Consider the following 19,356-nt stretch of genomic DNA (forward strand, 5'->3'; position numbering starts at 1 on the left):
CCCGTACGGCCCATACAAGGACCTTCCGCTCTTATTAACGTTAAGCCGAGCCATACTAAAAAAAAAAACTCTCCGAAACTTGTGAGAAACTGGAAGGAGTATTTTTGACAAAGAAATACTCCATCAAACGTCCAACATTAGTTTTTGAAACTTTGTCCCCCCCCTTTTAAATGATAGGCTCAAGACCACACAAGAACTTGGAGTAGCATGCTTTGAATGTTGCTCTACTCAAATGAAAATTATTTTCATACATAACCCTTATACTTTATCAAAGGTTAGGAAACCTTGTGTAATCGACGCCCCATCATAAATAAACCTGTCTCTTCCATGATACCCTGAAATTTTGAATATTCCGATCTAATATGATTTCTGACCTGTAAGGTTGCCAGAATAATAATCATACACTGTGTGTTAATAGGCCAGAGGAGAACTGGCACCCCGACTGAGTCTGGTTTCTCCCAAGGTTTAATTTTCTCCATCACGCCCTGATGGAGTTTTGGTTCCTTGCCACTGTCGCCTTTGGCTTGGCTTGCTCAGTTGGGGACACTAAAATTATGATTAAAGTTATTCAATTAATTATACAAATAAAATGTATGTATTAGGTTTTATTTAATTCTATAAACTATAATACTGATATGCCAACATTGTCGCTATATGATAAATTAAAATAAGCTGATAACATCACTGTTTTCTCCAGTACGACTGTACAGCCAAATCTAATTTGTTGCAATATTATCTTGTTTGACACTGTGAAGCTGCTTTGACACAATCGTGATTGTAAAAGTGCTATATAAATAAAGTTGATTGATTGATTGATTGATTGATTGATTGATTGATTGATGAAACATTAAGCTTCAGTTGCATTAACAGCAGTGCCGTTTCTAGGCATAGGCAAACTAGGCGGTCGCCTAGGGCGCCAACAGCTGGGGGGCGCCAGTGAGCCCCCGCCCCAACAAGATTTTTTTAGTTATTTCATATATATTTTATTATTAATATTTCGTACTTTTGCTATTTCAAGGCATTATGATTAGTTGCGATTATTGGAGTGAAGTCGCCATGGTGATAGTGGAGCTGCTGTAATGAAATGAGATCATGTAGAGGGCGGCAGGGAACGTCGTCATCCGTGGCGTTGTGACGCTTGTGTCCGAGTGAAAAATATGGAAAAATGCGGATAGCTCACTGAATGTAACTGGAGTGGATGCAAACACGGAGGCGATTAACATCAAACAGATCGCACCTTATTCCCCGCTGAACTCTCATCACAAACTCCCTTTCCGTCCACAGCAGTACTTAAGAAAACAAAATAACTGACTGTTAGCAACAGAAAATAATCCCCACACATGGGAGCTGAAGACTCAGTGCGCACATACACAAAATGCAGACTTCGTTTGCTGGGAGCGCGCGCAACTCTTAAAGGGGCCACACTATATTTCTACTCGTTACAGCGTGCTTTAGTTTCATCATCATGAAAAGGTCAAAGCCATCAGGGGCTCAGTATCGTAAAAAGAAAAAAGAGGAAATATAAAAAAAAGAAAGCGAAATATACAGGTATGTTAGCCTACTTATTGGTTACTTGTTCTCTATAAGCTGGTCTCTCTATCATAACGTTGAGCAAAACATTACACTGAATATTAGTACTGGACGGACCACACGCCATGCTCATTTCAGGTGCAGAACATTATAGCAGTTCATTTGAATATTTTTTTTTTTTTACATCTGTTTAGTGTAAATTGATCAAGTAGGCTAATACTGTCATAACCATGGGCGTCACTAGGCCCTTTTTTATGAACTTATGCATCAGCCCCCCCTAAAAAAATATGTGATTAACCTTTAAAACATATGAAACTGGCGCGAGGCTTCGGCTACTGCTTCGTCCCGTCTTTTAGTCTTTGTGTCACTGTGTTCTTCAATCCGCAGCGGCGCCGAGTGACATGGTTTTCAAGCTATTGTTATCTAATTTTTTGGCCTTCAGAATATCTTAAAATACACATATGTAGATCATAGAAATCAAAATTTTCTCGGGGGAGCATGCCCCCGAACCCCCCAACATCTGTGATCTCAGTGATAATAAACCTAGCTACATTATTCGATTAATGCATGTACAATATGCCCATGAAATAAGGATGTCATATTTACTTAATAAGTTGTAGTTTAAAAAAAAAGGGGGGGGGGGGGGCAACATATGAATCTCGCCTAGGGTGCCAGAAAGGCTAGAAACGGCCCTGATTAACAGTTGTATTCTGTTGCAAAGATTTAGAATGTTGGTCAAATTAAGTGATAATAATGACTAACTATTTATCATAAAAATTTAGGCTACATCTTATCAGTTTAGTAATGGTATCATTCTTATGTAACCTTTTTGTAAACAAGGGAACACAAAAACACACGGGTGTATACACGTGTTTAAGGGTGCCTATTTACTCCAAAAATGAAGGAAATGTATAGATAAACAAAACATAGGCCTGTTAGAATAATATAGTAAATATTTTATTAGTCTTGCTGTAGTGATTTTATCCTTGATCCCATGGTTTTCTCTTGTCTAAAGTTCTCATTTTACAGATGAATATAAGTAATATATGTACTTTTATGACACTTTATCTTACTATAATAGTTATTTCCAGTTAATGAATGCATGCTTAAAAAAACCTCAAAACATTTTACACAAATTTAAACAGTCTAGATAGTATTTAGGCTAGTTAGATAACTGTGTATATTGTATTAAATTATTAACTGTGCTCTTCTTTAAATTACACTATTTTTTTAATTATTATGTCTACACCACACTGAGAAAAAAAAATCTGAGCTGCATTTCTGATCAATTTGCACAGCTCTGGCCAATAATTAATTGTTTCATTACATAAAGTTTGTGAAGCAATTTGTGAAGCATTCAACTTCCAATTAGATGTGATGATGTGTTAAAAGAATAACAAGTCTCAAGACCACAATTCATATAAATAAACCTACCCATCCTTGTTGAGTTTTTCCTTTTGGCTGTCAGTATGGATAAGGAAATGTTTCAAACCTTATATGAATTGAAAAAAATCTGGAAATGTTCCAGGTGGTGTTTCTAAAAATGAAAAATATGTCCTTCTTCGAAAGGCACAGAACTTCACAATCAAGATGAGTAAAGTCACACTTAAGCCTAGTGATTTCTCTGATAGTTTCTTCATGACTAAAACGTACTACTTTTAGATGGGGCGTTATACTATATAGGGTTACTATATATATTTTCATGTCAAAACAGTGGCATGAAGTGAAACGCACAAAAAAGTGAAGAGCAAAAGGCAATTAGAGATATCTGCAATTATAATTGCACTAGGAAGAAATCTGATTCGAGATATCTCTAAACACATTTTGATTAGTGAAAACTCTATTTAAGATATCTGTAATGAAGTCATAGATATCTTCAATGGACGTGTCACACATACGCAAAGGTAATTAGAGATCTCTCTAATTCAGTTTTAAGATATCTGAATTGTACCTGCTCCTAGTCAAATCTGCTTGTGTAAGGTTGTGACGTGAGGAAATTTTCCACCAATAATCAACGAGTGACAACATTTGGATGCATATGATTAAATGTCTCCAGCAGACCAGGTCAAAAAAAAATTAAGAATGATTTAAAAAAGAATAAATGTTTAAATAACATCGACATGATGTAGCTACTGATTACATTGATTAGTACATTGTGTTGTGTTTACTTGTGTCATAAAGGTAATAATCCACAAGGTGGGGTTGGCTTTATAGCAAAAGATCTGTGATGTGATATTCTGCTGTGTTGAGTGACGAGCATATGTAGCATATTATAGCATATGTAATGTTGCACCAGAAATAAAGCCAAATACAATGCTTAGCCTAAAGATTTTAAATGTGTTCATTTGGGAATAAAAACTAACAAAATTTAATCCACAGCATGCACATCTCAACATTATTTATTACTTGAATATATAGCCTAGAATAAGACAACAACCTTCTTGATCTTCTCAGCATATTATATGTTACTTTTACACATGTCCCAGGTACATTTTTATTTTCATACGTTTGATTTCCTTCCCTATAAAGGAGATTAAAATGACCACAATTCTTAAACAAAATAGCAGAGGACAATGGTTTCCACGGTAGGATTGGTTAATAAAATGTTTAAGGTGTGGCTTAGCAAAGGCATATTTGCATGCATGTTTAAGATATCTATAAAGGAGTTTTGACTAGTCAGAATGTTAATTCCAGATATCTACATTTATATACTTCCTAGTCACAAAGCTAATTGCAGATATCTCCAAAGAAAGATCTGTCTAGTCAAAAATCAAACAGACAGACATCTTTAAATGAGTTTTGACTAGGAAGAATTCCAATTCAAGATATCTTGTATTAAGTTTTGCCTAGACAAAAATCCAATCCAAATTATAATTTGACTAGTAATAAATTATTTGCAGATATCTACATATGTATTTTAGATATCTTTAAAATTGATTAATTAAAGATATCTTAGATGTTAGGGGTGTAAGAAAATATCTATACACGTGAATATCGCGATATTATGTTTGGCGATACTGTATCAATTCTCAAAAACGCTGTATCGATATATTTATATATTTATTTATTTACATCCAAGATTCGTGGCTTTGTGTTCGGTTTAAACCACAGACTGTATAACACCCAATCGCTAGATGGCAGTGCTATCTGAGAACGTATAACTGACGCGGAGCCGGAGAAGCGCAAGGTTAAAGTGCGTGCATCACTAGTGTTTACATTAGCAAACCCAGCTCTCAAGACGATAGCATTATTCCGCTCCTGCAGTATACAGAGCTGAAGTGTGGACTCATTTTGACTTCAGCTAAAAAGAAGCCACTAAGGAAATCGACAAGAAATATTTTGTTTGCAAAATAGGCCAAGTTATATTCTAATACTCGGGAAACACATTTATCAAAAGTGCGTACACCAAATTTCCAGCGTACACCTTGCGTACACCCAAACCCACGGTGACTTTGAGATTTATCAATATGGACGTTGGCGTACGGCACGCTCAAATCCTACGCCAGCTCAGGAGGTGGTGTACGCATGTTTGAGTTAGTGGGAAAATGCGCAGAAAAACAATTCCTAACACCACAAAACGCACTGACAAAGATATGCTATATTATGACCCACTGTTAAAACCACAACGACAACATTCAGTGTTTATTTTTGTGCAACATGAACGTCAATGTTTAATTTGTGTGACTTTACCAAAGCGTTTGATCTGTAGGCATATGTATTCCTACAGTCGCGAGCCTGTGCGCTTTATCTGACGTTTCAGGCCCGTCTGGCCCGGCAGCTGCGCACGGACTGGGACTAAAATAATTCAGACTGACAAAATAATAAAAATGACCTTCTTCTTTTAAATAATAATAAAATCAATAAAAACGACATTCTTCTTCTGAATAACAAGCGTCATTAAGAATAGCCTAATAATCATAATAATAATAAGAATCTTACAAATTGTCATGTAATTATTAATGTGAATGAATCTTACTCCACATCACACATCACTTGTACACCCCAATACATGTGCCGTGATACGAAATTAAATGCTAATTGTTTCAAAACGTGCTGTAAAATAATGCATTGTGATGGTAATGTATCATCCAAACAGCTATTTAAACTGCTGGAGTGCACTTATCAACCTCCACACTATTAAGAGTACTCGTAATTTGGGTCCATATTTTGTTTTTGTAGGTGCCTTTAATCCCACTCTTTAAACTCCCAAATAAAACAATTTCGGTTTTTTTCACTTCCCTGGTGATGGTCTCGATGGCGCGCGTCTCAATCATCTCACTAGTTCAGTAGTCAGAGCACTGATCAGGGAGTCAGCCCATTGACTTATGTCCTAGTCAGTGCCCTGAGTAGTGAGATGATTGAGACGCGCCCGATCTCCACGTCGGAGAAGTTTCGCTTCTTTGCCGTCTTCTGTTTGTCCATGGCGTAAAATGAGGGCGTGGGAGAGGCGGAGACTTGAATATATAGGGGCGTGTTATTCTAATGACGATCGTTTTCAGCCGCCACATATATTAAGGGCAGGTATTGCGTACACCTGGATTGCAGAGGTACGCACAGCTTCATAAATCAGGCGGTGAGAGGAGTGTAAGCATAATCTTACGCCAACATATACACCAGTTTCTACGCAAGATTGATAAATGAGGGCCATTGAAACAGAGCCCGCTGAACATCCTGACGTCACCCGCGCTGCTGAGAAGTGTTTCGATAGAATGTACTGCACGTTTTCCTCTCAGTAACAAAATAAACACATGCCAAAACTGACAGCGGTGGCAGGAGAACGAAAGATAATAGCGACGTGGATATGGATGCACCAGCTCTGCAGTTCAGTTCTTGAAATAGCACTTTATACAATAGACTGGTCGGCGTTTTTTCATTCAAAAATGAGCAGTGCGCTTTAATGTTTCTAGGCAACCTGTACTGTCAGTCAAATCAATGTAATGGTCAACACAACGGAAGGCCCGCCTCTTCATTCATTCGTTTGGACAACAGAACATGAGCGCGATGATGTTGCACGCTTTTCTGCTCAGTTGACTTTTTTTCAACTTCATGCGCTCGCAGCGCTCCTTCAAAAACGCGGGGCGCCCAGGGCGCATAAGCAGCGCGCATAACGCTCTCTGCCAACCGAAATCCATTCAAAAAAGGCGCCTCTCGCTGCAAAAACGCGTTCTGTGTGATCGGGGCTACTGTGTTAAATATAAAACAAACAGTCATTCAGTCATGAAATGGACTGCACTTTCTGTTGTTAAATAGCCACTGCTATACTGTGAACCTTTAAAACATTTACACATAAAGAATCCTGCAGTCACTTTACATTTCCCTTAACTTAGATTGCACATTGCATATGATTAGTGATATAAATTATAGGCTGTATTAATTAAATAAAATACTTTGTCTCGTGTTTTAGGCTTATGATTGTGTTCTTTATTCTTTTAAATTATAAAAAACAAAAACAATATCGCAATATATTGCAATATATCGTATCGTAACCCCTGTATCATGATATATTGTATCGCCAGAGTCTTGGCAATACACAGCCCTATCAAATGTGTCCTAGATTTATTTACAACTACAATTTTTTCTAGTCAAAACTCATTTGAAGATATTTGGAAATATTTTCCAATGGAAGTCAATGGAAGAATATGACTAGTAAAAATAGCATTATAGATATCTTGAATGTATATTATGACTAGTTAACATTGTAGATATCTTCAATCCATATTATGACTAGTCACAATCACATTGTAGATATCTTAATTGCAATAACGACAAGTCAAAATTGCAGAGGAGATTTCTGGAACTGGAATTATGACTAGTCAAAACTAATTTATGACTAGTATGCGAAGGTGTATTTAATGCTAAAACGGCTTGCCATACTCGGACACATTTCTAACCGGCATGCATCTCGCGCTGATCACCTGATTTTGCTAATCTCAAACAAGCCTATTGTAACCTGTAACACCGGTGAGAAGCATTAGTATGAATGTCAGGAACGAAAACCGCACTGTGTTAAGACTATTGCAAATTTTGTTTCATGCCGACTTTAAAAATATAGCCTATGTTAACCATGGATTCTTCATTTCCTCCTCTGCCTTTATTTAGGATTTCCTTTTTAAAGAATTATTAGGCCTATTTGATGCCCTACATTTCTTTCAAATACTATCAAGTATGATTGATACTGTAGGCTAACTTGGGCGGCATGGCTGTTAAAAAGCTCCAAATTATTTATAATAGTCATGTTAAACTTTGGACTCTATTGGATTTACTCTTGCACAATGAAGGAAAAATAGCATGCAACAGAAAAACCCATATAAATGCACACATTTGAAATGAAATACGATTATTACCCTGACATAAGTCCTCGAGATCTGGAACATGCAGCTGGAACTTTTCGGTCTTGCTTGTGTTTGCCATCCGTCTGATGTTTGTAGCTATTAATCTGTCAGATGGGCGCTTTCGTAACATGAAGCTTCAACACCATAGGTTCAAAACCTTTACGAATCTTTTGTTACGAATCCGTGGTTCTCTGTGAGTCTTGAACATAGACCGTAAAAATGAATCATGCGGATTTATTGAGATCGCCCTCCAGCGGTCTATGTAAAAAAAAAAAAAAAAAAACCCTGATCTCAATTATTTTCAATTTCCATTTTTGAATGTTTCTGATGGTGATGATTATTACATTGTATTATTGTGTTTATTGAGACGGTCATAATTGGGTATTTTGTATATAAAATATATAATATCACTTAAATAACTGAACAGACAATGACAGCAGCTATATGATGTAATAAGGGAATTAATTTGGACTGGGAGTAAATTAGTTATATATATATATATATATATATATATATATATATATATATATATATATATATATATATATATATATATATATATATATATATATATATATATACTGTTTGTATATACACAAGATATACTGTTTTGACCAGCAGGCGTCACCAGCGTGTGACGTTTGAACTCTTCGAAAAAGTGAATCACTGTGTCAATCGTTTCAATTGATTCGAAGCTTTGAAAAGTTTCGTTTCTCCCATCACTTGCGCTACCTTGATAAAGATTCGAAACCTTTACGAATCTTTTGTTTTGAATCAGTGGTTTGGAGCGCCTCAGCGTCAAACCATAGGGTGCGTCTCAATCAGCTCCCTTGGTAAGGGCACTGATCAGGGAGTCATCCAATTAGGCTTATTTGAGATGAGCAACATCTGCACAGAACCGATCACCGGTGATCGGTGAGAGAATTTTTTTATTTTATTTTTATTTTATTTTATTTTTTATTGAACACTAAGAACAAAAACAAAATGAAAATATACATATATAAAGGCATTGATGAATACAAATACAATAAGAAATATGTATTAAGCAAGGCACACATTAGTTACATAAAAACAAAAATAAATAAAGAAAAGAAAAAAGAAAAATACGTTTTTTTTTTTCATTGCTCTTCTAAGACGTCAATGTCTCTTATTATATTTACAAGTTTCTGGGCTTTTTTAATCTTCATATAACTTAATGATGGAAAGTAATTACAAATCAAATCTTTTTTGAATACAGAGAAGTACGGTTTTGCCTTCATACATTTGCATTTCTGTATGAAAAACATTACATTAATAAAAAAAAAAAAACATTTTCTTTATCATCTAACAGCACTCCAAACATTATGTTTCCTATCAAAAGTGGGCAGTGAATTAATTTTTGTCTCCAACCAGCAAGCCATATTTTCCCAGAAAATATTTGAAAAAGCACAAGAAAAAAAAAAGATGATCAGTTGTCTCTATGTCAACTTGACAGAAACTACAAGCATTCTCTTCAAAATTAAACCGGTGTCTTAAGAAAAACTTAAAACTTAAAACGACGGGTATATATGTTAAAGTGAGTTTCCTTGGCTTTAGGGGCCACTGGAAAACTGAGATACTTTATTCGCAATTTCTTAACCAGTGATTTATCATAAGCTTGCAAAACACTGTTATAATACAAAAGTGTAGAATATAATATAGAGTTGAAACAAGAGCGAATAAGTTTGTTGGGAAGCATTGCCTTGAGGTCATTACCATTAAAAAGAAGGGATGGAAGTTCACAAGATCCATCTGACCTGTTGACAGTGTTAGGAACTAGATTTATAAAGCTTTTTGGAATGACATTTAAAACATGCTCAAATTGTTTACGTTAACATTGCAAATTATATTTAATACAAAAATCTCTAAAAGTTAACAGGCTTCCATCTTCATTCATTAAATGAAGAACTGACCAGACACCTTTTTCAAGCCATTCAAGAATGCATAGAGATTGTATCTAGATAAAATAAATCTATTGTTCCATATGGGAGTTCTGTGTGGGGTGAACTTGTGGTTGTATAATAAATTCTAATATAATAAGATCTGCTGGTGAAAAGAAGCTAATTTGACTGGCAACCTGGACACAGTAAAATCACATCTCAGAAGAAAATCAATTTTAAATATACCTCTGGGAATGCAAAACCAGAAACTAGATTCATTTCTTATGAACTTTTTAAGCCATTTTACCTTCAACATTCCATTTATACAATAAAAGTCAAAGGCTTTTTAGCCACCATTTTCATACTCTTGTTCTCTTTATATAGTGGACACGCTTTCTCCATATAAAATTGAAATTAATTTGATTGATGGTCTTAATAGCTTTATTAGAAATAGAGAGACAAGATGCAGGATAAATGCACCTGGAAAGGCTTTCCATTTTAGTTAAATAAGTCCTTCCAAAAATAGACAAGTCTCTTTGCATCCATGCATCAAGTCTGCTTTTGCATTCGTTCCATCTATTCCAGACATTTTTCTTTTCCATCATGACCTTATCTTTAGAGATGTGTATACCTAAATATACGACATTCGACTTGATTGGAATATTATATGCAGATTTAAGAGGGCATTCATGTATGGTAATAATTTCACATTTATCTATATTGAGCTGTAAACCTGAACATTTTCAAAAATAATTATCTCAATAGCTTTAGGAATCTGGGCAAGATTTTTTAAGAATAATGTTGTATCGTCAGCCAATTGACTAAAAACAATTTTCTGTCCAAACACACTTCATTTTTTAATATTTGAGTTTTTAATTAAAAGAGCAAACATCCCTGTAGCCAAAATAAATAACGAAGGAGAGATGGGGCAGCCTTGTTTAACTCCTCTCTTGATATCAAATCTGGGTGAAGTGCCTGTTGGTAAGGCAACTGAGCTATTAGTATTTGTGTAGAATGACCGAATCATATTACAAAAATTTTCACCAAACCCATATACTTTTAAACATTTAAAAATGAAAGAATGTTCCAACATATCAAAGGCATTAAAGACATCTAAAAATAAAATTACCCCATCATCCTTTATTTCTTGATTATACTCTAACAAATCCAAAACCAATCGAATATTGTTATATTGTCACAATTCACCAGTGTGAGTGCCCGTGATCACCACCAGAGGGCACTCCACCACGGACTGTCACTCCATCACTAACTACATTACCCATAATCCTTTCCCCGGACTCATTAGCACTTACTGTTTACACCTGTGTCTCATCACCTCATTACCTCTGCCTATATAAGACTGGTTTTCTCTGTCATTCATTGCGAAGTCTTGTTTAGTGTCACAACTGCATTTCTGACCGTTTCCCTGGTTTCATGTATCTTGGTCTTTGATTTCTTGCCTTCTCCATGGATTACTAGTGATGGCCAAATGAGGCTTCCTGAACCACTGAGGCTTTCCAGCCCATTGCTTCACCAAAAGGTTCATTTACCTGAAGCCTCATGAAACAGTGTGCTCCCTAGTGACACCTGCTGTGCAAAGCAATGCATCGCACACAAATCTATTCATCCTGAGCAACCAAATTATCATAGTGTGGGCACACCCTTTTTCTATTGCCTGTGTATTAATAAAGTATTTTACTCTGCTTGTATTAACCTATGCACACACAACTCACACAAACACACGACTTTGTGTTCAACTATTCAGTAGTTCTTTGGGTTAGTGATGAGTGAATGCCCAGAATGATTGTAAATAAATTATTGTGAGTGCAGTGCTTATGGGACTGGAATTGTGGAACAGCAAACTGCAACAGGGATGGGAAAGCTTTCCCTAATACAGTCTAGTCTTATAATAATATTATTATTAATAATAATAATAATAATAGCAATAATATATATGTATAATAATAACACTAGGCCTACTACTAATATATATATATGGGGGGGAACTTTTATGTCCCCGGGTTATACATTCATGTTAAAAATATATATAATATATATTATAATTATAATTACGTAGTATACACACTACTAGATATACAACTAGATATAGGCTAATTTACTCTATTAATCTACTGAACTATGTGTAATTTACTCTAATAATCTACTAAACTAAGTAAAATGTAATATAATATATAATACAAGCTATGATATATAATGATATTGCTACTATACAACCAACACCTCAACACCAATGCAAATGCCTACTGCAAACCCCACAAGAGGCGCGAAGTTTCGAACCACTTTTATCCGAAAGCGATACTCCGAATGAAGCAATGACGTATTCAACAGAAAACGAGGCCTCGTTTGTCATCGTCACGTGATTTTCACGGAAACGATACAAGCCTCGAATCGGGGCTTCATCTGGAACGCCCCTTTTTGCTCGACACAAGCTCCGGAGCCTCGCTTCAGATGTCCCATCACTATGGATTACCCTTTTGCCTGTTCCTTCTGTTTTGTTTGCCTTTTCGGACTGATTTCCTGTTATGACCTTTTGCCTGTTCTATGGACTACGACTTTGGATTACCCTTTAATAAATACTGCGTTTGGATCTCCAAACCTTCTGTCTCAGAGCAGTTCGTAACAGAAGACTTCGCCAACATGGATCCAGCAGTATGTCTCGTCCGTCTATGCCAGGGAACTCACTCACTCGAGAACCACGTCATAGACTTTCTGTACATTGCAAACTTAACCAACCTCCCGGCCTTTATGTTGATTGACTTTTTTTGCCATGGACTCAACAAACAGTTACAAAGCAAACTTGTCTGTGATGGTCCTCGAGGGTCCCTGAGTGAGTTCCTTGATTATGCCCTTCAGGTAAGCAGCTCTGCTTTCACAGTGGGTGTCATGGAGGAGGATCGTGACATTTTCACTGCATCTGCCGAGCCTGTGTCCTCGGGCAAGATGCCTGCTGAGCCAGTGTCCTCTGAAAAAATGGCCACTGGACTTGTGTCTTTGGACAAGATGGCCGCAAAGCCTGTGTCCTCGGACAAGAGGGCCGTCAAACCGGTGTCATGGGACAAGATGGCCACCGAGCCGATGTCCTCGGAAAAGATGGCAGCTGAGCCTGTGTCCTCGGAAAAGATGGCCGCCAAGCCTGTGTCTTTAAACCTGATGGCCATCGAACCGGTATCATGGGACAAGATGACCGCTGAGCTGGTGTCCTCTGACAAGATGGCCGCTAAGCCTGTGTCTTTGGACATGACAGCAGACCTTCCAGAGCCTCGTGCCGTCTCAGCAGACCTTCCAGAGCCTCGTGCCGTCTCAGCGGACCTTCTAGAGCCTGGTGTCGTCTCAGCAGACCTTCCAGAGCCTGGTATCGTCTCAGCGGACCTTCCAGAGCCTGGTGTCGTCTCAGCGGACCTTCCAGAGACTGGTGTCGTCTCAGCGGACCTTCCAGAGCCTGGTGTCGTCTCAGCGGACCTTCCAGAGCCTGGTGTCGTCTCAGCGGACCTTCCAGAGCCTGGTGTCGTCTCAGCGGACCTTCCAGAGCCTGGTGTCGTCTCAGCGGACCTTCCAGAGCCTGGTGTCATCTCAGCGGACCTTCCAGAGCCTGGTGTCGTCTCAGCGGACCTTCCAGAACCTCCAGCCACTGACCAAAGTTCAGAGAGGGCTCCGGCCCGTGCGCCGGTTCCAGAGAGGGCTCTGGCCTGTGCGCCGGTTCCAGAGAGGGCTCCGGCCCGTGCGCCGGTTCCAGAGAGTGCTCCGCCTCCTGCCCCGAGTCCAGAGAGGGCTCGCCTCCTGCCCGAGTCCAGAGGGGACTCTGGCTGGACCACCTGCTCTGCCTACCCCGCCGTGGGGGTCTTCAAGACTGCCTGCGCTGCTGTGGTGGTCGTCTGCTCCGCCGTGGGAGTCTTCAAGACCGCCTGCTCTGCTGTGGTGGTCGTCTGCTCTACCGTGGGAGTCTTCAAGACCGCCTGCTCTGCTGTGGTGGTCGTCTGTTCCGCCGTGGGAGTCTTTAAGACTGCCTGTGCTGCTGTGGTGGTCGTCTGCTCCGCCGTGGGAGTCTTCAAGACCGTCTGCTCTGTTGTGGTGGTCATCTGCTCCGCCGTGGGGGTCTTCAAGACCGCCGGCTTCACTCCGGTCGCCTGCGCCACCCTGGTCATCTGTCCGGTCGCCTGCGCCACTTTGGTCATCTGCCCGGTCTGCGCCACCCTGGTCATCTGCCCGGCCAGCTCCATCCTGGCCTCCTGCTCTGCCTGAATCTCCAGGCCCATGTAGTGGAAGAGGGCCTGGAGATTCAGGCAGAGCAGGAGGCCAGGATGGAGCTGGCCGGGCAGATGACCAGGGTGCTCTGTTGTGGTGGTCGTCTGCTCCGCCGTGGGGGTCTTCAAGACCGCCGGCTTCACTCCGGTCGCCTGCGCCACCCTGGTCATCTGTCCGGTCGCCTGCGCCACTTTGGTCATCTGCCCGGTCTGCGCCACCCTGGTCATCTGCCCGGCCAGCTCCATCCTGGCCTCCTGCTCTGCCTGAATCTCCAGGCCCTCTTCCACTACATGGGCCTGGCCCTCCATCCCGCCCCGGGTTCGCCTCCGGTCCACCTCCCTCCTGGACAATTTTAGGAGCGTCTGGAAGCCGCTCCTTTGAGGGGGGGCTATGTCACAATTCACCAGTGTGAGTGCCCGTGATCACCACCAGAGGGCACTCCACCCCAGACTGTCACTCCATCACAAACTACATTACCCATAATCCTTTCCTCGGACTCATTAGCACTCAATGTTTACACCTGTCTCTCATCACCTCATTACCTCTGCCTATATAAGTCTGGTTATCTCTGTCATTCATTGCGAAGTCTTGTTTAGTGTCACAACTGCATTTCTGAGCGTTTACCTGGTTTCGAGTATCTTGGTCTTTGATTTCTTGCCTTCTCCGTGGTTTACCCTTTTGCCTGTTCCTTCTGTTTTATTTGCCTTTTCGGACTGATATCCTGTTATGACCTTTTGCCTGTTCTATGGACTACGACTTTGGATTACCCTTTAATAAATACTGCGTTTGGATCTCCAACCCTTCTGTCTCAGAGCAGTTCGTAACAGAAACTGAAGTGCAGGTGGGCAGGTGAATGTGAGTCTTTGTGAGGGTAGTTGGAGTCGCTGGAGAGGTCGCTGGAGACACACACACCGGACAGGGAAACACAAGGAGATTCTGACAAGAGACGTAGAAGATCACAGGGATACTTCGAGGGAGTCCTGAGGTAAAGCAAAGAGTGTTAGTACCTTCTCATAGACGAGACCGGACAGTGACTGATGGTGTGTCTTTTGTGCTGTGGTAGGTTGGGGTGTTGGGGTGGTGATGAGGATCAGGTGTGCATGATTATAATTCAGGAGAGGGTGTGTGTTGTGAGTGGGTGACGTTGGAGCCTGGCGTGTCTGTGACATGGCTTGTCCCCTCAGCTTCTTTCAGTCCTGAGTCGACGGCTGGTACGTCTGATGGTTCTCCGGACCAGGGAAACAGGGGAGGTTGGTAGCAGAGTACGCACTGGAAAGGGGTCAGTCCCATGGTGGCTTGGCGAAGGGAGTTTTGAGCGTACTCGGCCCAACCCAGGAACTGGTTCCAGGAGTCCTGGTGACCATGGCAGAAGGTACGGAGGAAGCAACCAATCTCCTGGATCTTCCTCTCCGTCTGCCCGTTGATCTGTGGGTGGTATTCTGAAGACAGACTCACGGTCACACCTAGGAGCGTGAAGAACGCCTTCCATACCCGGGAAGTGAACTGTGGGCCTCGGTCAGACACGATGTCTTCAGGAATCCCATAATATTGGAAGATGGCATCGAATAATATTTCTGCTGTCTCTAGGGCTGTGGGCAGGCCCCCCGATAAGACAACAGGACTTAGAAAAACGGTCCACTACTACTAGGGTGCAGGTATTACCATTGGAGACGGGAAGGTCGGTGATCCACTCCTATGTGTGACCATGGACGATTGGGAACGGCAGTGGGAGGAGTTTTCCTGCAGGGAGGTGCCGGGAGCTCTTGGACATGGCGCACTCCCGACACCCTCTCACGTACCTTCTGACATCACCTCCCATGTTGGGCCACCCGAAGCGATCTCACAGCAATGAGAGGGTTTCATTGACCCCAGGGTGGCCAGTGCCCAATGAAGTGTGAGCGGAGTGAATAAGGAGAGTGTGCCGTGCTCGTGGGATGTACTGGAGGTCGGTGGGACAGCCCGGCGGGGCGTTGGTGGAGGCATTCCTTGTGCTTCCTTGATGTAATTCTCCATGGCCTTCTCCTCCGGTATGGAAAGGGGATAAATCTTTCCCCTGGGCTCTAGCTCACCTGGAAGCAGGTCGATGGCAGAGTCCCATGGCCGGTGGGGAGGCAGCTTGGAAGCCCAGTGAGGACAGAAGATGTCTTGGAAGTCTGAATAACAGTCGGGAATGTGAACAGATCGCTGATCCATGGGGCTTTCTACAGAGGTGGCACAGACAGTGATATTTCTGGAACGAGACGTAATGGGGACAGGCAGAGCAGAAAGACATCCATTAAAACAACTTTCTCCCCATTTGAGGACCTCACCGGACTTCCACAAGATGACAGGACTGTGTTGCTCCAACCACGGATGCCCTAGTACCACGTCAGCAGTGGATTCTTCCAGAACCAGTAAATGAGTCTCTTCCACGTGAAAAAAGCCTGACCTGAAGCTTCAATGGACCAGCCAGGAGGCTGATGTACTGTCTGCTTAATGGTTTGCCAGTGTTGGACTCAATTTGAAAGTTTGTCGGAGTACGGGTCGTTGGCAGGCGGCGCTGACGACAGAGGGCGTCGGAGATGAAGTTCCCAGCGAAACCAGAATCGAGGAGGGCTGAGACTGACAGGGAAACATCGGTGGTAATGAGGTTGACAGCAGTGGTCAATGGTCGGCTCTTATAATATATATAGTGGTCAAAAACTGCAAGGCACACTCATGTACAAACATATTTTGTTTTTATTGAAAGAGTTGCTCACCAACCGAAGAATCCCATGCTGGGCTTCCGAACACTTCCTTGAAGTGAGCCATAAAACCAAGGGGATAATCTAGCACTCGGAAAACGTTCCACCCATAGGGGCGGCCATTGCTAACCAAGCCATCACCTGCTGTTAGCATCCCATTGACTCCCATTCATTTTTGACACTTTGACAGTGAATAACTTTACATCTGAGGCGTTTAAAGACTCCATTTGTCCATTGTTTATTTATAAAGAAACACAACAATGCATACAAGGCTCCATTACCTTGTATCTTACACTATCACCCCCGTAGAAGCTGTTTTTTGTAAAAATAGGCCAACGATTGTGTCATAACCAACGCGACTCTGTCACACAGTTGAGAAATTACCATATAGAGAGGAGGAGACACTCAGAAACAATCTTTAACTGTCTATGAGGCAGTCGGGGGGACGTGGAGACAAAGTCCGATAAAGTCAATGGAGGAGAATGGGGAGAAGCCGATAGTGAGCCAAAAGCAACGGGAGAAAATATTTAAACAACGTTATTCAGATTTCACTTTCCACAACTACTAGAAGACCTACAACTGTCAGACAGGTTGCTTATGTCACATCTACGTCGTTAAGCTCAGTCTGAGCCTGCGTGATTCGCTCAGCCATCAGGAAGTGAGTGCCTCTGATTGGCCTCATTTTTCTGCCGTTGAAGTCAATGGGATAGCTCTGTCCATTTCTTTTACTGTCTATGCGTAAAACTGGAGAGGGAATCGAGAATCATTTTCTTGAGCATACAAGGTTTCCGCCCATTGTAGTGCCTTGCCGCTCAGCTGGGAGACGATGAAAGCCACTCGTGATCGCTCAGTAGGGAATAGGTGCGGTTGCATCTCCAGGACCAGTGAGCACTGCAGGAGAAAACCGTTGCAGTCCTCCGCCGATCCAGAGAAGGGCGCTGGTTTGGCCATGGGACTGGAGATCAGCGGTGCTGAGGCTGGCGGATGTGGAAGCGGGCGCCGGTGGAGGTGAGGGCAGCGAGCGGCGCACCGCATCCACTAGCTCCTGGAAGAGATCTGGGGAACTCATCTGGTGCTCACGGTGTCGGTCCGGTCTTCTGTCATGGGTACAGAGACTGCAGGAGAAAAAGGTGTTAGTTAGCTGAGTTTATTGAGCACCAGAGAGTGAAACTGAAGTGAAGTGCAGGTGGGCAGGTGAATGTGAGTCTTCGTGAGGGTAGTGGGAATCGCTGGAGATAATCAACGGAGACGTCGCTGGAGAGTTCGCTGGAGAGTTTGCTGGAGACACACACACAGGACAGGGAAACACGAGGAGATTCTGACAAGAGACGTAAAAGATCACAGGGATACTTCGAGGGAGTCCTGAGGTACCTTCTCATAGACGAGACTGGACAGTGACTGATGGTGTGTGTGTGTCTTTTGTGCTATGGTAGATTGTGGTGGTGATGAGGTTCAGGTGTGCGTGATTGGGATTTGGGAGAGGGTGTGCATTGTGAGTGGGTGACGTTGGAGCCTGGCGTGTCTGTGACAATAACAAAGACATACTATTTTAAAGCAAATCACTATTCTATCATTCTTGGTACTATGAAGGGATTATATTAGTTAGGCAACTGGTTAATGACAATGGACATTTGTTATCATATGCTGAATTTCTACAAAAAATTAAATTACCAGTTAAACCAAGAGAATTTGCTATTGTTCTTGAAGCAATTCCAAAGAGTGTGAAGTTACTCATAAAGAACTCTAATTCAGTGGAAATCAATATGGACAATCTTTGTAGTAACATTTTTAGTAATATTTTAGTAATATTTTTATTGATAATATTAATGTTTTAAAACAAAAATGTTGCAATAAGGATATAAGAAATTCTCTTTGTTCTGTGTCTTTTCCTGCAGCACAATTTTTGTCTTCTTTATTTGGTGATATCTCTTGGGCCAAAGCATGGACATTGCCAAATAAGTTTTGTGTTAATAACAAAATCAAGGAAGTGTCTTATAAAATTCTTCATAGAATTTACTCTGCAAAACATGTTTTGGAAAGATTTAAGTAAATAATTTCCTATACCTGTGAATTTTGTGCACTGGAAAAATAAACTATTTTGCATTTGTTCTTTCTCTGCATTTACTCAAGATTGTTTTGGAAAGATTTAGAAACTGTTATTATTAGAAAATTTAAGGGTATGATAGAAATATGTGTATTCGATGTCCTCTTTTATACTCTTTTATACTTTTATACTTTTATAAGGATAATTTAGAATGCAAAGCACAACATATTATACAATTATTGATTTTATTAGGAAAATATCATATACACAAAAAGAAGTGGGCTGAATGTAAACCAAGCTTTTCAGACTTTGTAAATTACTTTAAATTATATGTAAACCTCTTGGAACAAGCAAAAAAAAAAAAAAAGCGATGAAAACATTTAATGCTTTAAAAGCACTGGACTTTATGTAATTAGTATTTTTTATTTTTATTTTTTAATTTAATTTCCTGGCAACAAATGTAAATGTGATACTATGAGTATGTGATACCTCTTGTTCTCTATTCTTTGACAGTAAAAGAAAGGATTCGTACGTTATGACTGCGTATACATTTCAATGGTTCTCTG

The 19,356-nt window shown here is 40.8% G+C and overlaps 1 protein-coding gene across 1 annotated transcript in view; it reads right to left on the reverse strand.

The window, feature by feature from the left end:
• The window catches only part of c3h11orf54 (chromosome 3 C11orf54 homolog), a 127,194-nt gene extending 119,157 nt beyond the window's left edge, over positions 1-8,037 (reverse strand). Inside the window, exon 1 of the mRNA XM_067437956.1 lies at positions 7,875-8,037. Within this exon, the coding sequence (XP_067294057.1) occupies positions 7,875-7,992 (118 nt within the window). The 5' untranslated portion in view covers positions 7,993-8,037. The remainder of the gene's footprint in view (positions 1-7,874) is intronic.
• Positions 8,038-19,356: the final 11,319 nt, after the last annotated feature.

The sequence above is a fragment of the Pseudorasbora parva genome, chromosome 3 (genome assembly GCF_024679245.1).
Source record: "Pseudorasbora parva isolate DD20220531a chromosome 3, ASM2467924v1, whole genome shotgun sequence".
Classification (NCBI taxonomy): domain Eukaryota; kingdom Metazoa; phylum Chordata; class Actinopteri; order Cypriniformes; family Gobionidae; genus Pseudorasbora; species Pseudorasbora parva.